The sequence below is a fragment of the Acanthisitta chloris genome, unplaced genomic scaffold (genome assembly GCF_000695815.1).
Source record: "Acanthisitta chloris isolate BGI_N310 unplaced genomic scaffold, ASM69581v1 scaffold25662, whole genome shotgun sequence".
Taxonomy (NCBI): domain Eukaryota; kingdom Metazoa; phylum Chordata; class Aves; order Passeriformes; family Acanthisittidae; genus Acanthisitta; species Acanthisitta chloris.
In genome coordinates this window covers 1-24051 of record NW_008662541.1, presented here as the reverse complement: position 1 = coordinate 24051, position 24051 = coordinate 1, and the positions used below count along the sequence as shown (strand labels likewise).

Sequence of the window (24051 nt, the reverse complement as noted above, 5' to 3'; positions counted from 1 at the left end):
ATGTTTTCCTCAGTGGTGCCCCCATAACTTTCATCCCCCAAGGAGCCAGCATTACCAGCCATTGTTCTTGGCCAGAGAGCTGGTGGCACCTGGGGAGCATGTGGATGCCCAGTATGGAAAGGGCTTTGTGGTATGAGTCATCAGTCCAGTGATGAAGGAGGAGTACAAGGTGGTATGATGTACATCATCCAGATCAACTAGCATCATCAGATAAAAGAGCCTGGCATCCAACCTCTAGGATTATGATTCCTCAGTTATGGGGAGGAAAGTCACCGACCAGGGCAGATGATGCCCAGCAGCAGCCTCAGACTGCTGCTGCATTCACAGGAGGTAGGCTGCCCTTTAGAGACTATTCTCACCCCTGCTCACAATGTCATCTTCAATGACAGGTTTAAACTCGACATTTAACTTTAAGCTGTAATTAATTGAAATGAATCCTATCCCAAGCATAGGCAGCTTTTATTCAGGACAGTTCAAGGGCAAAGTTTGAGGATATCAATAGCAGTGTATTAGAATATCAGTAAGATGTTTACAGGCATGTTCTAAAGCCTCAGGTGCCCTGTTTTTTCCAAGCTTTGAACTTGTTCTTGGTTTTCCAGCAGTTTGAATTTTGCTGAATTCAACACTGGAAAGAAAACAAGACAGCACAGGGTAACTCTATCTCTGTGTGAGCTCAGATATTGAATTTCCCAACCTTTTATAAAGAACCAAAATATTGTGTACTGGAGTTAGCAATAATTCACACTTCATGATGAGGACAACAGTTTCACGTAGCATTTTCCAATCTATGCAGGCAATTGTAAAGGATACTCCTGATTCTCACATATTCTGGCCTGTCCCAGTGTATTTTGTTAGAGCAGAATGTGGATTCTGGCCCTGTTTTGAAATGCTCTGAGAGAGGACCCACTATCATGGGTGTCCTCTCTGCTTCCTCAGTAGTCTTCCTAAGTAGTAGCTATGGCATCTTCATTTCCAGCCCCCCTTTCAGCAGCCAAGAAGCCATGCCTGACCCTGTATTTGAAATGTCTTCTTGCTCCCTTGTGAGACACCTCATTTTGCATAGCATTTGGAGATGTCCTGTAGATGTTCTGCTACTTACAAAGGTATATCTTTAAACAGAAAGCAGTTGTGCCTTTGGACCACAGTAGACTCAATGTTTTACTGTGATACAGGGCAGGAACAGGACTGTGTGCTCATATGTGGTTTATTATCAAAAGCAGCTAAGTGACCAGGAACTATATAGGCTGTTGTTTGGGATTATTTCTTCCAGTATAAGACTACAGTGCATGTTTTCAGATGCTGGCTTAGCTCCAGGAGCAGTGCATTGGAAGGAGCACAGATAACAAGCCTCAGTTGTAAAGAAGCACTTTTCTCTACATCCACTTACTCAAGCGTCTGTTCAGCAAAAGAATCATCAGAGTTCTCAAATTTCCCCGTAAATGGAAACAAATCTTGCTGAATGCTGTGCTGAACCAGCTGCCCTGGCTCCCAGCTGAGGTATTCCTTCATCCTATCACCAGCCTGTGCTTTTACTGTCACAGCAGGTTATGCTGTACAAAATGAATGCCCTTTCCAACAAAAAATGTAATTGATGGTGTGCTAGGGAGTCCTTCACTAGGGACTACCATGAGCAAAGGATAAGAAAACAGTGTAGGCTACAGAAAAGCATTACTGGAGAATTGGAGAGACCTCTCCTAGAGTAAGCTTTACTAGTGATTGCTTGGTGAATATTGCTAATTCATACACAGCTTCCTAAATGCCTGCAGGAGCAGCAGCAAGAAACACCATGGCTCAGTCTTCCTCTACTTGCCCTCCCCAGCCTCGTGTGTTTACTTACCTCTCTTAAGTTCATCTGCTGTAACCAAACTTTTCCTTTATTACATCTCTGATGTCTCCTCTGTAGGAAAAATGACAACGCACCTGTTTTTCTAGCTCCATAATCATCTTCTCCTGTTGGTGAATCTGAAGGTTCTTCATTTCCAGAACATGTTTTAAGCTCTTCAGATCTTTTTCTAAGTGCAGATATGGAGCTCTCACAATCTAGGAAATTTATCAGTGATTTGGATATGTCAGCCATAAATACGTCTTCAGCCATAAGAGAAAGATTCCTTAGTATACTCAAGTGGTTTATGAGTCTCAGTGGTATGAAAACCAGCTGGATCTGGTCCTCTGCAGCCCATCTGAACCTTCATACTGTCTCCTCGACACAAAGGTACTCAGAGAGTACCTTTCGTTTGACCAGACTCATGGCTAGAAGGATGGGATACCAGGTTATTCAGCAACCTCATTCCTACTCATAGCTTGGCAACAACATGAGGTGTTTTTTGCTTCTGCAGGGATTTTGGCTTGGGAAAAGTATGAACATGAAACAGGAAACTGGACAAGTGGGTTGGACGTGAAAACTACAGTGTTCTGTCTGCCAATGCATCGTAGTGCCTGTTAACAAAGGTAAGATCTGGTGGGAAAAAATTCCCCCCTCTGCTCAAGAACTTCAGAAGTAGGGACGTAGGGGATACCAGGGTTCAGCTCACAGGCAAAATATGTGCTCTGAATTACACTGATGAAATACAGTCACTGACTTAAGCTGTTCTGGATTTTTCCCAGTGTCACTCACTCGAGTGAACTGCCGGGTGGTACTAGGCATTAGCATCACTGTGACACAGCAGAATTTGTCCATTCATGTAAATTAAATACTGCAGTGGTGGTGGAAAGGGACTGATGCTACCTGTTTCCCATGTCCAACCCTGTTTTAGACATTTGTGCTCCTTTTCTAAGGAGTTCTCTTACCTAAAACTCACTGACCCCCTTGCACACCCCACTATTTTCATTCTGTCCTCTCTGTCATGTTGATACAGCTGCCCACTGGGTTGTGCTGTCAACACACTGAAATGCTCCAAATTGAGAGAAAACACTTTTTGAGGGTTATTTCATTTCAGATAAATAATTGCTGTGTGTGTTTACTTACACACTGTAAATAAACAGCACGGCCCAAACGGACAGCAGTTGAATAAATACTTTGTACAACTGGGCTGTCCCTGAAAGTCCAGAAAAAAATGAGGGAATACAGAGAACATACAAGAAGTTGGATCAGAAGGCACAGAAAAAAAAAAGAAACCTAAATGTGAAAAGATAAAAAGGAAAGAGAGGAAAAAGGGAAATAAGAATAGACAGCAGTAAGGACATACTGGGCAAGATTTAATGAAATGATTTGGAAGCACAGCTACAAATGCTGGATGAAAGAATAAAGAAAAAGAAGCAAAATCAGAAAATGATGTACCTAAGCTAAGACTTATGATTCCTCCTTAGAGCTCAATATTTGGGGTCTCAATTGGGACCTGCCCCCCCCATGGGGTGAGGCTCCCATTGCTATTCACTGAATCTCATGATTTGAATCATACTTAGAAACATGTATCTTGATGATTTTATAGTTAGAGTTGTCATCTACCTTCAGTTGTTCCTCAGTGTTTTTCTTCAGAGCCTCTTCAAACCGGTCTGCTTTGGCCTTAAGAGATTGATTCTGGAAGGTGAGGGTGTCTATCTGGTCCTGGAGGAGAGACCACATCAATTAACATACCAACTGTGTTATCACCCCTCTTACATTCATACAAGTCAATCTGTGAAACTACAAGGGAAGCTGCAAGGTGGTACTTCTTTATGTAAGGCCCCTTGATAAACCTCAGGGTGTCACAAAATCCCTGCAACACCTGCAGCTGGCTGACACTGGCTGGCACTAGCTTACTAGTTTTTCATGCTAAATCACCCTATCACCTTGTGCTGGATGAGAATGAACATGTTCTTCCTTAGGAGAGCTGGCATTTATATCACACGCATGATTGTGCAGTCCCTGAAGTCTGAATGAGGCAGTAGATACCCCACCCCTGCTTCTTTTGCCTTTATAGGCTTTTAACTTGGTAACAAGAAATGATGAATTAGAGGCATGGACTTCACATGATCATCATTTCATCTCAGAGCTGTGCACTGGAACATGTTATCTTAAGCAATCATGTTTCTGTTACCAGGCATTTCTGTACCACTGTCTACACAACATCTGTAAAAGCCACAGTTGCTGTGAAATTGGTATTCTTGTCTTTCATAGTTGTGATTTCTTGGCTGTAACATTACATCAGCGCTTATTGCAAAACTGCTGACATGCCTTGAGCTGTCACAGCAGCATGAGGGAGGCAGTGACAGCTGCTGCATGCAACAGTATGTGCTAGCTAGGGGTTTTAAAAACTGATTCATCTCTGCCTATGAAATCAAACAGGGCTTGCATTATTTGCTATGGTGTCTTTACTTGTTCACACAAGTTTTCCAAACTTAGCATGTATCACTGGGGCACACTCTTGCCCTCCGCTCCTTGGGATTTCTTCATCTAGAGGGTGGGAACAGCATGGAGGAATTGAAAAAGCCAAGACGATCTTGAGCTTGGTGTTGCATAGTGGGATGTGAGAGATGTGATGTGCAGGGCTGACCCTGGCCAGCCATAGCCTGGCTGCACAGCAGGGCCAGCCCTGGGGCAACCCACATCAGGGATTGCATTGCCCTCCCGTGGGACTGGAGATGTGTCTACAGCATGGGACTGGCTCTCCTACATTCATGCAGCAGGGAAGAGTTTATAGCACAGGCACAGGGCCAGGCAAGAAGGGGTCAGTGTTTCTGAGAGCTGGGGGTGCCTGCTGGGGGGTACCATGTAGACAAGGTGATGCTCACAGCTGCCACAGGTGCCAGAGCCCTCTGCACTATGCAGGGAAGGGCTCAAATTTGCCAGCAGCCACCAGGATCAAAAGGACATTTCTTGCTTTATCCAGATAACTTTTTATTCATTTAGGTTTGCCCTCTCTTCTGAACCAGACTAGGGTGAGGATAAAACCTGAAGGTTTGCTGCTAGGTCCCAGTTTGGACAGCCAGAGGACAAGAGGTACTATAGCTGGTAAGAAGCAACAGCCTGGTGTTCTACCCCATCAGCTGCTCCAATGCATCATTACAGGGATGAGAAATAAAGAAACTGCTAACCTGGAGTGACAGTCGCAGTTTTTCAAAATTCTCTTCTAATTGTGCCTTTTCCAGTTTGTGAGCAGTATTCAGTTCTGAGGAAGATACACACACATGACATTGCTAAGTGAAGTTCAGCAAACCAGAGTCTGAGAGTACACACGTTGTGAGCAAAGTGCAATTTGGGCTGCAATTTTAGGTTATGGAGGTGGAGTAGGAAACTGGTAGCAATATAGTCTGTGACCTTAGGTGAATTGTTTTGAGGATTTCCTGATCTTTCACTGGTTGCAGATATCACTATGTGACCAGATTCTGATTTTTCAGAATTGCTCGCAATTCCCAGGGACTCTGACCCGAAAAGGGCCAGTCTGACAACAGACACTTTGCCAGTTCAGAATGACTATTCCAGATCAAAGATTTTTAAATTAAATATATTTAAAAGCTTGGGTTGCAGTTTCTTTGGGGAGATACAGTGGGGGGCCACAACCTCAGATGCAAAAATGCAAATGCAAGTGCTTCTTCTCAAGCAGCAGCAGAGGAGCTGTGAGATTTATTCCATTAAGTGAGACTGATAGAGCCCAAAGACAAAAAAACTCCTGTATTTATATTACATGATTAAACATTTCTCTACTGGAATAACTCACCCTGGGCTTAATAATAACCGAAAGTTTAATAACCAAAGTAAAATAAAGTTTAATCTCTAAACCAATGGCATCAAACTGTCACTCAGTGCAGCTATCTTTTTAGTACACTCTATTTTTTGTGTCTTCACCCCCAGGCCCAAGGGTTTCTGCCTTCTAAGCCCTGCTCACCAGCCGCAGTAACAGCAGCAATACCATCTGCAGCTGCTGCAGTGCCTTTTCCAGGCACAGGAGGGCAGTTCATACCCGCACCAGGAGCAGGGAGCACAAACTTTGGCCACCAGAGCCTTGATAAACCACAGCTAAATTTTATTACCAGAAAATACCAAAACAAAAGGAAAGATAAGAACATCTTCAGGCAAGAAACAGCTTTTTATTTAATTGTTTTCAAAATCTCATATATTAATTTTAAAATGGTATGCTAGATACCTTCTCTGCCTATGGGAGAGGCAAATAGACTGACCTCCGTTCACATTATGCTCTAGACTGTCTCTAATTGACACGATGCACAGCTAAGCAACATGGCTCGGTTTGGGAAATGTGGGAAAACCTACTAGAGGTATTTAAAAAGTAGACCCTCATGCTTACATTTAAAAAAAGAAAAGAGGGAGATTGTACAGATAACTGTTAAATCTCAGCTAAAGCATGCACAAAGGCATGTGTTTAGGTACTGAACTGGTAGGGAGGAAACAGCTCTGTCAGCAGCATCAAATCCCATGGCAAAACTGTAACACAAAATAAATATTACAGTGCTGAGGTGTAGGTTTGCACAAGTGTGTGGCTTTAGTCTGCTCAGCATGGCCAGGCATTTGCTACTGAAAATGATGAGACTTGTTTTTACAAGCAGTGTAGGCATTTAAGCACCTAAATTCAGAGATGTCCAATGAGCTCTAGCCTCCTGATCACCCAAGGATTAGGCTCTTGAGAAAAGTATGTGTGTGAAGTGAGGTGGAATTTGGACTCTATTTTCAGCAACCCATAAAGAAATCCTTATCTTTGACCCAGAGACCCCTCTCAGATAATCTCAGGTCAAAGTTAGATGCTATACACACTGCAGAGAGTTCTCCCTTTGTCCTAGTATGAACTTGGTGGTCCACCCTACATGAAAGCACTAGACCAACACAAATTTTCTGTATCATCTGCTCTGGTGGAAGCAAATCCAGGCTTGCACAGTCTCACTACAGCACTAATTCCTGCTCTGAAATAGCTGTGTAGCTGTTAGGTTGTCTTTGGCTTACCTTGAATCTTGCAATCATTCTCATCCTGCAGTACTGTAATGGCAACTATGTGGTTATTTTCCAGCTGTAACACTGCAGCTTCATGTACAGCTGTGATATCTTCCACCTGTTCCAATGACAGTGAAGGAGACATGGACACATGATTAGATATGCTGTGGCACACTGACAAGCCATTGCTAAGAGAGGTCCAGTGAGCTGAAAATAGTAAAGGGAACTACTGAGCGTGACACTTCCAGCACCTAAGCCAGTTTTATTCTTTAGGAAACAGGCATGTTGATGCCTTGAGTGGTAGCATGTAGTCACTGCTGATAGTATTTTTGTTCTTTAACTTAACGGGGATAAAGAAGTACATAAGAAAGGAAAAGGTCAGAAAGTCCTTAGGCAAACAAACCATTTAAGAAATGTTCAGAAATCTCAATATTCTATAAATCTAAAATATATTAATGACCTCACAGCCCAAAGCCATCACGGGAGTGGGGGAATGCAGTTGGAAGAGGTCTGCAGGCAACCTGTGTTCCAGTGCACCCAGTGGGTTTGGGTTTTGTTTGTTACTAGACTTGGCTAGGCACAGCCAGATCCCTAATGATGGTCTTTTGATATGCATCATTAAACAAAATACAGTGAGAAGTGGTGATCAAGATTAAGTCAGTAGTCCAGAGCAGTTTCTGAATGTAATGCATCAGTTAGCTTTACTGGGATTTGAAACCGCACTGATCTTATTCCCTACATTTAGCACAATATTATCTATGATATCTGGCAAAGCAGAGGATCAAACTATTTACTTTTACAATGAAACAGCTGTTTATTGCAAGGTGACTTGACTCTTAACAGCTTTTTTTTGCTCACTGTTACATTAAATAATGGTGTAAACTTACTGCACCTGTTTGCCTTGATTGATATAAATGTTATTTCATTGCTTTTAACTGCCAAACACATGTAACCTACCAGATGCAAAATTTCCAACCATACAGGAGAAAGCATGCTCTTAGAATGAAAGTTAGGCATTTAACATGGAATTTAAAATTATCCAGAGTAATTTTCATAATAATGTGGGAAACTCCTCAGTGGTGAAGAACAGTTTGCAAAATAATGGGGACTCAGCCTGCTGATACATTGCATGACAGAGCAGAGGAAGGGGGGGAGAGATGACTCAGTGGGCTACTAATGGGACAAGGGCCTGACTTCTCCCAGAGCATGATATCCTTGTGTATTATGTCTGTGAGCTGAAACCCCATGAGCATTGCCATGTTCTTTACCTTGCACTTGCTTAAGTCTTTATTCATACTCTAATTGCTTTTCAGCTGAGCATCACCCCATAGGAATGATTATGCTCAACTCCAACAATCCTCAGGAGGTGAAGGGATCTACTCTCGCTGCCACTATCCTTGGCAGGTTATTTATCTATAAAGCCAATTAAATATGTCCCAAATGATCTGTAGGGATTTTTCTGTCTTCTGTGTGTTTCATATCCACATCCCAAATGACTCTTTTTAATCTTCCAGCATGACCTGTCTGAAATTTTTCATGTCAGATAGTTGACTTGGCACTGGGAAGCAGATCTCTTGGATACTAATTCCAACTTTGCTACTAACCTACTCTTGATCAACTCACTTAACAGAAGCCATGTTTATTTCAGGCTATAGAAAGTATCACAGGTGGAATTTTTAAGGCGTAATAAAGTAAAATCAAGAGGAGGTTCTAGTGGGAGAAGTTCAATAAACTGCTGGACAAAACAGCTTGAGTGGAGCAGCTCAAGTGAGAAACACTGGCAAGCCAGATTGCAGCCTTTACTTTGCAATTTTGCCCTTAACTTCAAGGAGATATGAGAATGCACTGGCACACAAGATCAGTTTAGGAGTTTAGCTCTCATGCTCTGCTACCTCCTCAGAGCCAGCCGAACCGCCAAAATCTGACAACTGTGTATTCTGAGATACGACAGCTATCTGATGGCAAACTAGACAATGACTACATCAATACAGCATGCAAGACTAAGTTGTGACTGCAAACCATGAAAGTGAGATACTAACTTCCAAATTACATGCATGGATACAGAAATACATGCAGATCCATGGTCAAAAGGATTTTGCTACTGTTATTGCCTTCACGACTGCAAGTTCAAATCCTCCCACACAGATGGGCAACTCAAGGAAAAGACTTGTCTCATGTACAGTGTAAGAGTTCCTTTTCCTTTGCCAAGAAACATTGTTGGTGAGCAGCTTTCCAGCCAACATGGCCCACCAGCCTCCTCTGATCCAAACATGCTTGACACAGGACAGGTGCACAGCGGAGTAGGAATTCAAAGGGAAAACCTGATAAAACTCATCATAAGATGCTAACTTAACTATGGATTGAAAAGACTGGCTAAAACTCTGAGATATTAGGGTCACAGCAGCCCTTTCAAAGCAGTGGAGAGGAATGTTTGTGTTTTCTTCAGTAACTAGGGAACACGGAGCACTGGAGCAAACCAAAGGGATGGAGGAGAAAGAACTATTTGCCCCACAGAGGAAAAGATGTGTTTCCAATGCTTCTCTGTGGTGAAGAATAGAACCACAATAGTGAGAACATTGAAAAAATACCCATACTTCTAGTCAAGTCCTATGGTGACCTGTATCACCCTTTCTTGCACTGATCAGCTTGAGAGGAGTGGAATCAACATCTGTTCTTGTGGTCCTGGGAGCTTGCAGAAACACTTCAAAGAGCAGCAGAGCTAAGCCATAAACTATCAGCAAAAAATTAAATCGCAGAACAAATTCCTTCACAAATGCTGATGCCTGGTGATCCAGGAGAGGCAAGCCTTGCAGCTAGAGCCAATATCTTCTACCAGGCAGGCCAACATGCTGACACAGTGAAAGGAAAAAAATTGCCATGGCTTTTGGGAACACCATCCCTCCTTCATATCAGAAAGCAAAGCAGAAAATCTGAAGGGCATTGCAAGAAAACCAACTTGCATAAACTGAAATAAGAACCAAAAGACATGGCTTAGCACAGGTTCTAACCATTTACAGAGAAATATTTTGAAAAATCTGGTTTAGAACATGAAAGCCTATTTAATAGCACCTTCTAATACACCTTTGAAAAACCAATGCACTAACAGAAAAAGGTAGTATGTCCAGGACAAAACAGCCCTGTCACATAAAGCCTTTGTGTTGCATGTTACAAGCCTGCAAATCAGTAACACCTAGCCAGCAAAGCAATTAAAACAGGTGAAATCCAGCAGGAGTCCTTCACACCACTCCACTGAAAAATCAAACCAAATTGCACAGCAGTACCCAGGGCAACAGGCACTCTGTGGCACAGGCTGGGATGAGGTGTGTCTGTCCAACAAACCTGTCTGCCTGAAGTGTGGGTAAGGACAATTCCCAGGAGTTCCCATTCCCATTCCAGGAGTGTTTTACAGTACATCAAATACAGGCAGTAGTTTTGACCTAAAAGACAGTGCGCTGCTGTCTCTGCTGTGCTGTGTCGGTGCTGTCCTCTCCCATGAGCTTGGTGCAGGCTACCCCCTTTCCCTGGGCAAAATGCTGGCAAACAGGGGATCTGTTGGCTGGGCTCATAATTTGCAGATGAGAGGCCCTTGTGCTGCATCAGGTATCTGGGTGGCATACCCATGGCAGTAAGGGCTGCAGCATGCCAAAACCTGATGGCACAGATTACAGAGTGCATCTGAGTGTGGCAGCTACTCATGTGAGAAAAACCCTTAGGAACTGTGGTGTTGGGTAATGGGTAAGAGATGCAGCTGGATAAGTCAGAACTGTATCCACTGCCCACTGAAGGTAAAATGAGAAAAGGCCAGGTAAAGGATGTTCTGCCACCATGTGAGAGGTGCCTATAGGTGAGTTACAGTGTTTGTTCATTCTGGCTATTAAAAATAGGACTTAAGTAGCTGCTCATGAGAGTACTCCTACCTACATACTGAAAGAAAAGTGAGGAGAAATACTTGGGACATACAGCCTCATGGATTACACTGAATGGTGAATAAGAACTCAGGGGACGCAAACAGATCACCTCCTTGATGTTTAAGCTGCATGTGTTGCATGAGTGCTATCACTTTACTGTGCCGCCCTTTAGCATTGTAAATAATGAGGGGCATGGATCTGCTGGTCTTATATGTGTTGGGCAGAGTCTTGTTAACCCTTGGTTTCATAGAAATTGATTAGAATAGGTGGGTTGCAGAGCAAGTATGTGTAGACAGAAGAGCTAATCTTAATATTTGTATTGTAAAATAACTAGAAGCATGAGAAGGCAAGATGTGCCAATGTAATGGACTACTATGTGGAAATAACAATAAGACTAATAGGGAGAAACAGCAGTAAAGATTGTCAGGAATACATTTTTCCATTCATCAGTTCATTATCAGTGTCTTCATGTTGGCGCACTCGATGTATTTCATTACCTGTATCCACTCAGGACTAGCATGGACCACTCTTCAAAGGCAACAGGTGGAGACTGACCTGATCCTGATGCTGCAATTTGGCTTCCTCCAGCTGCAGCCTGTGCTGCTCCTGCAGGCTCTCCTTCTTCGTGTTGTACTCCTCCTGCAGTCGCTGCTCCAACGCCTGCATCTCCTCCTGCTGCTGCCTGCGGAGCTGCTTCCCCTCCTCCTCAAAGCGCCTCTCCAGCTCCTCCTTCTCATTCAGTAGTTTCTTCCATCTTGCCGTGTTGAGGTCTGTGGAGACAAGACCATACAGTCAGGCTCTGAACTGCTCAGGACCAAACAGTGGCATCAGACCTGTTTGTACAACGCTGACTCCCATGAATCTAGCAACAAGTTCATGCTGCCACTTCTCTCTCTGTCCCACTCTCTCACACACATACACACACAAGCATTTGTTTAAATAGAGGCACCTGTAGACTATGCAAAAGCCTATGCAAAACTGGGATCTGAATAATAATAACAATAATAATAACATTCATAATTAAAAAAAAGAAGGGAACTCCATGGACCTGCAGAGTGACTGGATGTCTACTGGTCAGCACAGTCTTGGGTCCACAAACTGAGGCTTTGGGGCTTTTACTTGCTCTTGGACACAGGAAACAGCATGGGAGACAGTAGCTTGACACAAAAAGCCTTTGAACTGGGATACAAGATTTTTATTTCCTTCTCTCAAGCCACAGCCTTGGCTAAGTCCCCACTTCCAGTGATACACCAGGAAGGCAGAAGCTACCTGGGCTCTTGAGCATTGTGCGCACATTATGCAATGGGCATGATTGACCACTAGACCAGGAGAAGGAGATGTATCTCATTTCCCAGCTGCTAGAATCTGCTTACCCCATAAACCTGTCTTTCACACCAGGTCCTTTAAGGACCACTCAAATCCATTAATGTACACCTGCTTCGAATATTTTGATATTCAAACCACTATCTTGTGTGCTTCATGGAATCAGAGAGCACAAATTATGTGATTTGGACAAGATCACCCAGACTACATTTAGAGAGCAAGTTTGCTCAGTTGCAAAGATCTAACAGGCAAGAAGTGATTAAAATCATCATGACCATAACATTCAGAACACTAAGGAAGAAGAGATGGGTTTCTGAAGGCACCGCTAGATCTTCTCTCTTATTTAGACTCATAGCTGGTTTAGAAAGTGATCAGCTTTTCAATATACTGTCTGTATAGATATCCTTTCTTTGCCTTTCAAAATGTATGTGCCATGCACAGACCTGTATGGCATTGTAAATCAATGGACTGGAAGCAGCTGCCTCCTTGCTGAATGCTTCAAAAACATATTTATCCTAAGACCATATATTTGCTCAACATCCTGCCTGCACTCCTTCTGTCCTCCACCATGTTTTCCTGTCTCTTTCCACTATGGTATCAGGCTGTGCTCATTTTTTTCCAGCATAGCAACAATTTGTCAAGGTTATTCCGGCTGTCTCCACAGTTCATGTTAGATGCACCCATGTGAGGTAGTTTAGGCACCCAGGCTAACCCTTCCCTTCCCCACATAGCTACTTTTTACCCTGTTTAGGGCTCTGCATCCACATTTATTGGACACCAATATCCAGACTTGCTTAGTACGTCCAGACACATAAACACTACTGGGGTTCTGTTCTGATCCTGATGTTTTCTGGAGCACTAAGAAGGCCTCTTGTGTCCCTTTCAAACTCTGCTCCTTACAGAAAGAGAGCAAACCAGTGAGCTTAGCACCTCAGCAGCAGCACATAGAAAGCTTTCCTACCTGCTTCATACTCAAAATGGAACGGCACAATTTATATGGTCATTAGTTGGAATGTCTTGTCTCCTGGCAGCCTGAAATATAGCTCTAAACCCTCTCTCCTGCTTTTTGCTTTTTAATTTTCTTTGGCATGCAAAGCAATCCCAGAGCAGGAGGGGTTACGCTTGCAGCTCTGTCTTCAGTAGAATTCAAACTTACTCAAGCTCTAAATTGGAGCTGTAATGAACCCTATCTCTCTCCAGCCTCTCTAATGAGATTACCCAGCTCACACAGAGGGCTGGACAATGAAACAACATGCTCTAACCAAAAGAAAGTCCATTTGAAACACTTCCTGTAACCTGAAACACAAAACTATTCACAAATCAAACCTGATGCAGATGTGCAGTGAAGGGAAGAGGAATGCAGGGAAAGTGTGCTTGCATGGCGTGTTCCCCACATACCCCACAATATTATTGCAGGCCATTGCCCAGGAAATTTGCCCTACACTGACTATCAAACACCTCTAATGAGAAGGACTGATCTCATAAGTTCCAAACTAATTCAAATGAGACCAAGGACTGAAGTGGTAAGGAAAAACTGAATCTCTTCTTAGTAGGGAGATGGACTTTTGGGCCTGGCTCTACTGGAACAGGTGTACCAGAAGGCAACATTCAAGCAACCCAAGGGTCTACAGCTCTCCTACCCTCCTGGGGAGCTGGACCCAACATGGGAGAGCCTGCCATGCTGGAGCCAGTGATGAATCAGCTGTGGCTTCAGTGGTTGGTTCTGGTGAAGAAAAAACAAATCACTGAGAAAAGTTACATAAGTGTGTTATTGACATGGAAGAAGACAAGCAGAGCACATCTACTATTGGCTGCTATCATGAAGAGTTACACCCTTGTTTTCTTTTTCCTTCTCTGTAGGTATCCACATTGCTGCTTACTGGCTGGAAATGACTCTGACATAATGTGGCATTTCCCAGGATGACAGTGTGCTGGGTTAAATGAGACCAGATACCATTGGCTCCCCACTCCCTGAGCACCAGGTGGCTTTTACAGTGTGCAAGATGAGCAAAACCCATTTTAGGCTGGGCTGGGAAGGTGAGGGAAAGGTAGATGTCATTACTAGACTGACTCCATGCACACTCACCCAGTCTGAGCCTCAGCCCAGCCTCCCCAGCCCTGGCATTTTGCATTCAGGAGGGCAACTCTTGTGGGCAAAGGGGGGCTCATGTCTTGTGGCCCCATAGAGGGACTGTCTGCTTCTGACATGAGAAATGGGCTCTTTGCCATTGAGACTCTTCTTCCTGATCCCGATTCATAGACAAGTCACAGCCACCACTCTCAGGTTAAGGGTCCTCTGACTGGGAGGCATATTCAGGAGAAGATGACACACAGGCTTTGGCTTCCAGACTCTTGTGAATTTTGATAATACAAATTTTAAACTTAATATCTAATTGTCTTTCCTTCATCTAGGCTTTTCATGCATCTTCATACCTCTCCTCAACTCACTTCACATGTCATTGGTCTGACAGCAAAGGAGCAGGTAATTCTGACATTTAATTTCCATTAGTTTGAAGGGAAACAGCTGGTATTCAGTGCCTCTTTATTTCAGGAGACTCGGTGTTGCAGCTGAAAAGTGCATATATTTATAATTTATGAAGATTGGCGTCTTGAGCGTAGAACGATTGCTTGTCATGTTTTTCTAGCCTTGCTATTTCTAGCAAAATACATGAGCAAATCTTATTGCTTAAAATAACAGGTCCCTCAGCGTTTATAGAGGCCACATTCCTCCCCAGGACTGGGATGGGAGAATCACTTTCCTGTTTCACCCATGCTGGTTTCAGACGAGGTGTGAAACTTTCACAGCAGTGCTGGGGTAATAGTGGACAGTGTTACCTGAATGTAAATATTTTGCCTAGCTCCAGAGGGAAGCAGGTCTCCCTAAGCTATTTTACACATGCTCCATCACTGCTATTGCTTCAGCAGTGGTTTTATTTACCAAAAGAGATTTCTTTAAAGATGTATTCTGACTTTTCTGAACAGTGGATTTTACCTTTCAGTGTCATTGCTTTGTATAGCAGAATCCTGCAGTTTCTGTTGAAGCTAACAGAGACTGTGTGCTTTCAAAACCAAGCATGTCCAGCACCTAAATTGTAACTCTGAGTTACAGCTATTGCCTAAACAGCTAGATGTTGGACACACTGCCTCTATCAACCCTGGCTAGTCCAGCCTTATTTTACTGATTCATCCAAGCACTTGCATCAGTGAGTCTGACACAGTGAATTTACACATGACAAATCAGGAATTTCTGACCAACACTCATGCTGTTTAAGTGGAATGGTTATTTTAAAATACTTAACAAAGTGCCAGACAAGTTAGAAATACAACTTGGTTGTAGTCAAAATGCTCTTAGATTTCCCCTCAAATTTCTTCATAGAATCACCTTTGATTTCTGTTGTCACATAAATGACTGTTTCATTCTTTATTTGCATAAATCTTGTACAGTATTGTACAACATACAGGTGAGGTGAGATCAAAATAACCCTCCCATAGTACAGGTGAGTTGCATGTCTCCAGCAGCACTCACAAATCCATCTCAAAGTGCTTTAGAGACAGCAGAAAAATGAACTGATGAGAAACACTCTCATGCACATGGTGTTTGCCATTTCACCTTCTCCACAGATTTGAAACATTGGTTGTTTTGAAAAATTTAATTTTATAATTTTATACCAATGGAAAACAGACTGTCCAGCATTTTTTTATGTACACTAAAAACCAGAGATATTTGTCCTTCATACGTATGGATATATACTAGGAACTGTACTGCTGATGCATTTTTTCACATCCCCTGCACATGTTCACCTTTTTGTTCATCCCTACTGGGAGTCCTTCTACCTGGGCACGTTGAGTCTCAGGATTGTACAAAGAGGATTACCTCCACCAAACAAATGATCAGCCACCTGTGTCATTCCTAAACAGCCTCTGCTCAGCATCTCAGTGTCTCTCAGAGTGGTGGCTTGCTCAGGAAGAGATGGCCTGTGATGGCTCCTCTCCAGTACACATGCCCACAGGACCACTGAGGAAAGGACTATCTCACACCACCTTTCCCCTTTCTGAGAAAGAAATCTCATACATCTCTACAACTTCTCTCTCTTTTGAAGCAGTACATCTCAGACTGCTTTTCTGGAATATATGGGGTTCTTACCAACACTGTCTTACACCATCAGGACTCAGTTTTAAGCAGAGGAGGTGTCTGTTGCTGCGTGTGCAAGGGCAATGGCAAGGGCAGGCCGTGCAGTGATCTCCTGTTACTGAACATGCTGCTCTGTGACCCCCAAACAAGCAGGCAGTTACATCCTTGGCAAAGTTATCCAGCAAAACCACCAGGGATTTGTATTCACTTCAGCTGTACAAACATGGAGTAAATGGAAGCAAATCTCTATATCTTCAGTACTGAACCTCTCTTTCCTTCCCATGCCACTGCCACTTAGAAAGCACTCATGAAAATGAGCAAACCCAACCTGCTAGTCTGAAGTAGGGCTTTCAAATGAGAAGTGGGTATTGAACAGAGAGCTTCAGATGTGCCCTGTCTAAAGAATGCACCAGTGGCAATCGCTGGAAACACTGTTTTCCTATTGCTGCAGTATACATTGGCCACAGAGACAATTAAACTCTATGAAATGACAATCAGCCAAAAAATTTCAGAGGATCACAGCAGGGAGCACAAGCTGTTGGGTGCCAGAAAAGGGCTGTGTTCAGCTTTTCTGAAGTGCTTTGTCATAGACAAGGAGAAGATGAAGCACAGGTTGGATCTGCAGTTCTGCCCATCTCACAGGGGTTTGGCCTGAGCCTCCCTTTTCCAGCCAAGTCACCCTCCAGCCACACGGTACAATCTGTGCTTAATGTGTGACACAGCAACTGGGCTCCCACATGAAGAGAAAGCTCAGAGGTCTTCCCTATTCATAGCTCCAGTCATCAGTGGTTCCAACAGTACCCTTTTGTTAGCAGGATGTCCCCTGTCCCAGTGGTCTTCCTCTCCATTTGCCCTGGGGTAGATGAACCCAATATCACTCTACTTCTGGGGAGATTTAAGACCCAAAGAACTCAGCCTGTTGACTGAAGCCAGAGCAAAAGCCCATCTTCTCTCTCAGAACTTGCAATGACTTTACACTTCCCTGGTCTATCCTGCCTAGATATAAACCAAAGAGGAAAAGAGGTGCATGCAGATACACAGGGAATACACAGACCAAATGGGACATGCTAGTCTCGCTGTCTTTCAACCAAGAAGAGACTTTAGAGATATTAATAAGCAAGTTCTTCAGTTTGTAGCTGGACTGCAAAACATGCACACGTTCATAAGCAGGCAATGCATTCCTAGTTACTGTGCACCTCAATGGTCCCAAGTTCCCACTTCTCATCACAGTATGCTTTTGCTTGGCAGTGTTGATGTTTGAGAATGGAAGCTATGGATTTATGAAGAACAATTTGTCTTGTAAAGATGATGCACAACTAGCTCCAGTATGTGTGGTGATGGAGCCAGCTCCACAGCAAAGAGGTAAAATCATGGTTTCCTGTAAAGCCACAAACAAAATCCCTTGCCACTGGGCTTCAGAAGACACTTCATCAAATGTGTGCAAGTTCCCCAGGATCAGGTCACAGGTAATAATAGTAATTCTTTTGTGTAAAGTGACAAAATCACTTTGTTGCTACTTTTCTTGTACTACTTACCAACTTCATCCCTGATCTTTGCAAGCTCGACTCCTAACTCCTTTATTTTCGCAAGGGCATTTTCATTCTGTTTAAGGAGAAAGAGAGACAAAAATGTATAGTCCCCAGGTTTATCCCAGATAAGCACTTTCACATGTTCATTTAGTAAAGCAGATTAGATTGATTCCTTGGATTATTTTTTTTTAGGGGAGGGGAGTGAATTTATAATGAATTCATTCATTTTTTTAAATGAAGCTTTGGAGCCACAGCTCAGTGGCTACAAATACCTTGTATATCTGTGAATACATATACAAACACCCATGTGCACAGGACAGAACAGAATACTCTATTTACTCCTATGTGTCTAAAATGACATTTGTATTTTTTATCATTTTGTGGTCACAGAATCACAGAATCTTCAGAGCTGGAAGGGACCCTCGAGGATCATCAAGTCCAACTCTTGGGTCGAACTCTATACCATTTATGACTGGACTCCATGTAGAAGATGGATTTATTAATTCTGTTAAAATACTTTCATCTACTTATGCCTACATTTAACCACCTCCAAACATAAGAATATGCTCACACAGTCAAATTTTCAGAACAGTATACTGTACTCACACCATTCTAGGCATGGTGAGCATACCCATACAGACACCACTAACAACCTGCTGTTCATGCCCATTTCCATGTTTATTTCTGTGATTTTATTATCTGTAAAGAACAAGAGCTCCTTTCCTTGACTAGTCTCAAATGAAATCTGAATACTTATGGAATTAAAACAGATGAGTTGGCTAAAGGAAAATGAAACCATATTTACATTAGCAATGCTAAGGTGTTATTACTAAAATCCAAGGACTTTGACAGCAGATATTTGATGAGTGCTGTGCAAACTGACAAAGAAAATTCTTAGGAAAATCTATTGGAGTTTGACTTAGTACAATAAATCCCAGCACAATGGTTCAGTCATACAGGCACTTAAAATTGGGATGTATCCTGAATCATATTAGGAAGAAGACAAAGGAACATATCCAGCTGGGAAGATCACTAATGATGAGGAAAACTAGATCAGGTTACTATAAATACGTCCCAGGTTAGAAAAGTCAAGAATCTTTAAAGGACATTACAGAAAAATCATATTCAAGAGAAAAGGCAGTGCAGTAGTAAATTGAATTAAAAGGAGCCCTGGAAACAAAATCTTTCATCAATAAGCAAGCAAGGCTAATAAAAATCTAGGGCACAGAAAGGATTAGCTTGGCAACAGGATACATGGCAGATAGGATAGCAAATTACTTCTATCTTACTAAAATGAAAGTGGAAAAAACAGTATCTCAGTGCTTAATGTTTCTGTTTATTTTTCCTGCACCTAATTTTTAACTCTGTTATGAGAAATAAAGCAACAACTTGATTTTTTGGCAATACCAGAATAATGGAATCAGGAATTTAAATGAATCCCTTATATACTGCCCCTTTGAGATGTTTTCCACCAGATCCAAGGGATACACTTTCTGGAAAGTTTGCTGTAAACACAGTGATAAAGCAAGATGATTTTAGAGCCCTGGGCGCCTGAGGAGATTTGGATGATGTGGGTATCTTTGTAACTCAGTTACGGGAAGAAGCCAGGAACACAAGGCTGGGCTCCTCCAAACAGTCAGCTCCATCCCTGCTGAGTAATGCATAGGGGGCTGTGTGCCAGGACTGCAGAATGCCCAGTCCTGACCAACTGCATTAGGGGCTGCATAAAATGATGTGGGCTGTTTTGTGTGTGGGTTGTTGCTTTTTTTTCTAATTAGGAAAAAATTATGACAAAAATAAAAAGGTCCAGATAAAAACAGCCTGGTATGTTAAATAAACAGATCTCTTCATATAAATTCCCAAATCAGGAGTCTTACAGAGATAAGGTTTCTCCTTTTAGATAATACCACTGCATCTGCCCATACTGTCTGTTTAACTCACTGGAGTCATTTTAAGGAGTGTTCTTGACAGATTGCCAGGACTGGTGTCCTTGAAGGTGTGTGTATAGGGATATACTGGAGATGGGAAGCACCCACTCAAATTACCAGCTCCCACTCTTTGAAACAAAAGCTGTTTAAAGCAAGGGAGTTCTGCACAAATTATTACCAGCACCTACAGATAAGTAGAACACAATGGGATTGTTACGATTCTATTTACACAAAGAAAAATAAAAGCAAATAAAAAATTACATCCTAGGAAAAAAAAAAGGTTTTAAAAATTTGATCCCCCATAAGAAATATTACAGACTTAATTTTTTTACATTATGTTTTATCTTAGGTAAGGTTTGTCCTACCCTTAAGGACACTTGTCGGTGGAATCCTCTTCAAAAATGTGGAGAATCACCATGGTGCCAGCTTAAAAATGCTGGCCCATAGCTCAAGCTCCTGCATGGACACCAACCCACCAGGACAGCAGGCCTCATGTTTGCCTCCCACTATGCTGAGGCTGTGACTTCCAAAGCAGCCCCTGGGGCTACCTTGAGAGCTGGTATTGGCACAGCTCAGGTGACTTCACTGTCATTTGACTGTCCTGACAATATTTCTTGCATTGTATTTTATTTTGGTTAGAACTTTCTGTGTGCTTTTTGGGACCTCATATTTATGTCTGCTGGGAGGTCAGATGTGCAAGGGTTGTCCTCAGTGCCAAGGCATCAAGCAGTCCCTCTTTCTCAGAGGGTTTTTCTAGACAGCAAAAAGTACACGAGTCCTTATCTTCCCCTTCTGCAAGAGAGGCAAGGTGCAGTTTTGGCTAATCATCGTATCAGCCCCATGGGTCTCCTGGACTTACAAAGCCCTGACATCTTCTGTTGCTGCAATGTCAGTGTAACATGATAGGTTTGGACTACACATGTTCCTACAACAGTGTAAACACGACAGCAATGCAAAATGAAAAAGCCCCTTGTTATTATCATCTGTGTGGCTCTGCAGATAACCAGCACTTCACTGTCAGTGTGGCCAGGGAACTGGGAATGCCAGTGCTAAGGAAACCAAACATTACAGTAAAGCAAAACTGGCTCTGACTTTATAATGTTCAGTGCTGAGACTCACATATATCCCATGTCAAAACATCAAAGCAATTTGAAAATTCACAAGCGCACAAGGAAAAATTCCCCTAAACAAATGCATAAGAAAACAAATTAACAGGATTAATGAAGACTCCATCAGTCTTCATTAATATTTATCTCAACAAAGTATTTGGAGGAGAAGACAGGGCAAGCAGCTGCCCTCCCAAGAGTTTTGTGTTTAACAGGCTCAGCATATCAAAGAAGCTTTGTAGGGGTCTCTACTAGGGCACTGGTTGGAGTTGAGCCATTGAGGGTGAGTGACCAAGGGCCAAAATCATCTTAGAATTAAAAAGGTTCAGCAACCATACGAGCAACACAGCCGTTTCTAGTAGGTGAAAAGGTCAGAGACACTGTAAGAAGATTGTACAAATATCCAGCATTTCAGTACAGCAGTTAAATGGCAAGGGAGAAACAAAAATTGCATCAATTTAATTTGGAATTCATTTTTTTCTGGCAAAAATGTGAAACCAAAACAGTGGGTTTTGTACAAATTAAAATGCTGCATTTATTTTTCATGTACTTTTAATGAATGATGTATTTCATTACTTCTTGAAAAAATGATGACAAAGGTCTTCTGTTGGCTGCATTCCAAGAAATTACTCTGATACTGAAGTAATTTTCATAAAATAAAATTACACTCATGATGGGGATGAAGAAAAACTTCCTTTTCATTCCTGAACTCTACAACATAAAGTCTTGTGTCTGGAATATGCCTCATTTCCTCAGACAGAAAGAAAAGTAGAAAATAACAGGCAGAATGATATGTTTGTTCTGTGCTTAAACTACTGCTCTGTTGAACAGGAGACACAGTAGTAACTCTTACTCCTGTCATCAGCTTTATAACATACAGACCTCTCAATATCTCTTCTGTGAAAGGCTTGATGTTGGACTGCATTTCAGCAAGTGAAAGAGACACTGAGAATGGCACTTGTGTATTTTCCATTCAACTCAGAACACCCTAAGGATAGACTGAGGCATGATTTATATTAGTTCAAGATCCAAGCAGCTCCAGGAAACCTGGCAGCTAGTCAGGCAGGTAGGCAGGGATGTAGGATGAAAAGAGGAATTAGTACCATTAAATAACAGGAGCCAAAACTTAGCAGTGTAGTGCAGAAAAAAACCAGCAGAATCCTCAAAACTGCATTTGAGGACCTAGAAAAATAGCCTGGTAAAAGAAACCATAATATGGGTCTGAAGATGGGCAAGATGCTGGTGTTCTCTGAACAGATTAAGAAGGGAAGCAGTGATGAAGGCTTAGGGGCAGAGGCTGAACAGGGGTCTGAGCAACCTGATCTCATTGAAGATGTCCCTGCTGCTTGCAGTGGTCTAAGATGAGCTTTGAAGGTCCCTTCCAATCCAAACTATTCTACTATTCTATGAAAGGCTCTGCTTCAGTTGCATGGAGCTTCTGGTGACAGGTAGATATCCTCAAGGAGACATCATCAGGGAGCCAGGTCAAGATTTTACTTTGGACCAGGAAAAGTCATGGGAGGAGGAGGCAGAGTTAAGGTTTTCCTTAGAGTCTCTCTCCTTTGAGAGCTACAAACTACCTGAGTGATACTAATTAATTAGAAATGCTAATAAATTAAACCTCTAGGTGCTTTTTAACAATAGGTACATCATACAAATGGAAATGGGTCAGAGCAGGCAAGGAACATCAGAAAATTGCCAAGACCCTCATAAGAAGTCAACTGCAGCTAGAAAGTAAACACAGGAGCCTGGAGTTACCTTCCCAAATCAACATTTCTCTCCACACTGCCAAACTGACATGCTTGCTTGTATTCTAAGGTCCAAATGTATGTACAGTGTCTCCACAACATTTATCAGTTCTCTACAACACCTCCTAAAAATGCTCTGTGGCACTTGTTATTAAAACTGCTCCTCCAAAATAGCTTCTCTGTATCCAAAGCTTTCCAATATTTTTTAAAAAAGGTAAAAAACATACTGACCTGCAAATGTTGCTTAGTCATTGTTGTGCTTTATTCAGACTTCCCTGTGGCAAGGTCTTACATTATAATTAGAAAGAGAATCATATACACTGGGAATTCTCTTGTACCAATAAATATTTCAGATGATACTTGTAGAAGCAATAACTGAAATCCACTGCAGCAGATGTTCAAAATTATCTACAGTCTTCCTTCAAAAAAGAGGTGTTTTAACACTGCTGTTTCAATCATGCTAGCTGTCAAGTAATCTCCCCCCATAACACTCCTTAGGTTAAAATTTACAAGCACCTAGACATCTCCTAGTGACTGCACTTTGATAAGTTTTATATTAGACACACATTTGTTCTTAACCTGGTTAGTAGCATATCTCAAGTCATATTTGAATACATTATTAGGTAAATGGGAGACACTATCTGTTTTTCATTAGACAGAGTATATGAATTTTTAAAAAAGCCAAACTAATTAAATATATGGCACAAACGTGTTTCTGCCAAGATATTGTCTATTAAGCAAATTAAATGCATATGCTCATTCTTTCACTCTTCTGTACATACTTAATATCCAGGCAAATTTCCACAAGAATAGCATGAAAAGCAATGTGTTAGAAATGTCTCTTGCACATGCTGTTTTCCTGGTACCTGTAGCTATGTACTTACCTCTGCACTGGCGGTTTTTGCAAGACCCATTTTGGTGCCTGGGAATTTGTTGGCTTTAGATTCACCCAGACATAAGAAAACAGGTAGTTCTGTCTTGTTTCACTTCTAGATTGGAGGATCAATCCTCTGTCAGAGGAGGATTGTTAGAGAGGTAAAACCTTAGAACAGCTAGAGGATGAATAATCTCTCTTCGAACTTCAAAACTCTGTGCAAGTTTCCTTGTACTCCACACGGCTATTAAAAATGTATGAACAGCAGAGCAAGATACCAAGCGGACTGTTGCTACAGCAGATGCCAGCGGTCCCTCCTGGTTTCAGGAGCATTCAACCCTTACATTGAGACTGCAGGACAGACTTACGTAAGGCACTGCAGTGCATGAGAAAGGGACAGTTAGACCTGTCCCGGGTGAAGGGGAATTCAGCACGCTGTAAACAAGCCGAGCACCGTTCCCCTCACCTCCACTCGGGATGTGCACAAGCCACCCGCGCCAGCGAGAAGCAGCAGCACAGGCTCTATCGCGGCTACCTTTCTTCCCTTTCCTTAAAGGATAAAAAGAGGCGAAAGTACCGTCTCATCCTCGCACCGAGCGGGGGGAAAACACGTGGAGCAGCATTTGCCCATCCCGGCAGGACCG

General features: G+C 42.4%; 1 protein-coding gene across 1 annotated transcript in view; it reads right to left on the bottom strand.

Annotated features, from left to right (window-relative positions):
• The window catches only part of LOC103798390 (microtubule-associated tumor suppressor candidate 2-like), a 27975-nt gene extending 4528 nt beyond the window's left edge, over positions 1 to 23447 (bottom strand). The window contains exons 1-7 of the mRNA XM_009070645.1: positions 23418 to 23447; positions 17758 to 17824; positions 11323 to 11537; positions 6872 to 6977; positions 5014 to 5087; positions 3446 to 3544; positions 1921 to 2040 (exon numbers count right to left, since the gene is read on the bottom strand). Coding sequence (XP_009068893.1) covers positions 1921 to 2040; positions 3446 to 3544; positions 5014 to 5087; positions 6872 to 6977; positions 11323 to 11537; positions 17758 to 17824; positions 23418 to 23447 — 711 coding nt within the window. The remainder of the gene's footprint in view (positions 1 to 1920; positions 2041 to 3445; positions 3545 to 5013; positions 5088 to 6871; positions 6978 to 11322; positions 11538 to 17757; positions 17825 to 23417) is intronic.
• Between the last annotated feature and the right edge of the window lie 604 nt (positions 23448 to 24051).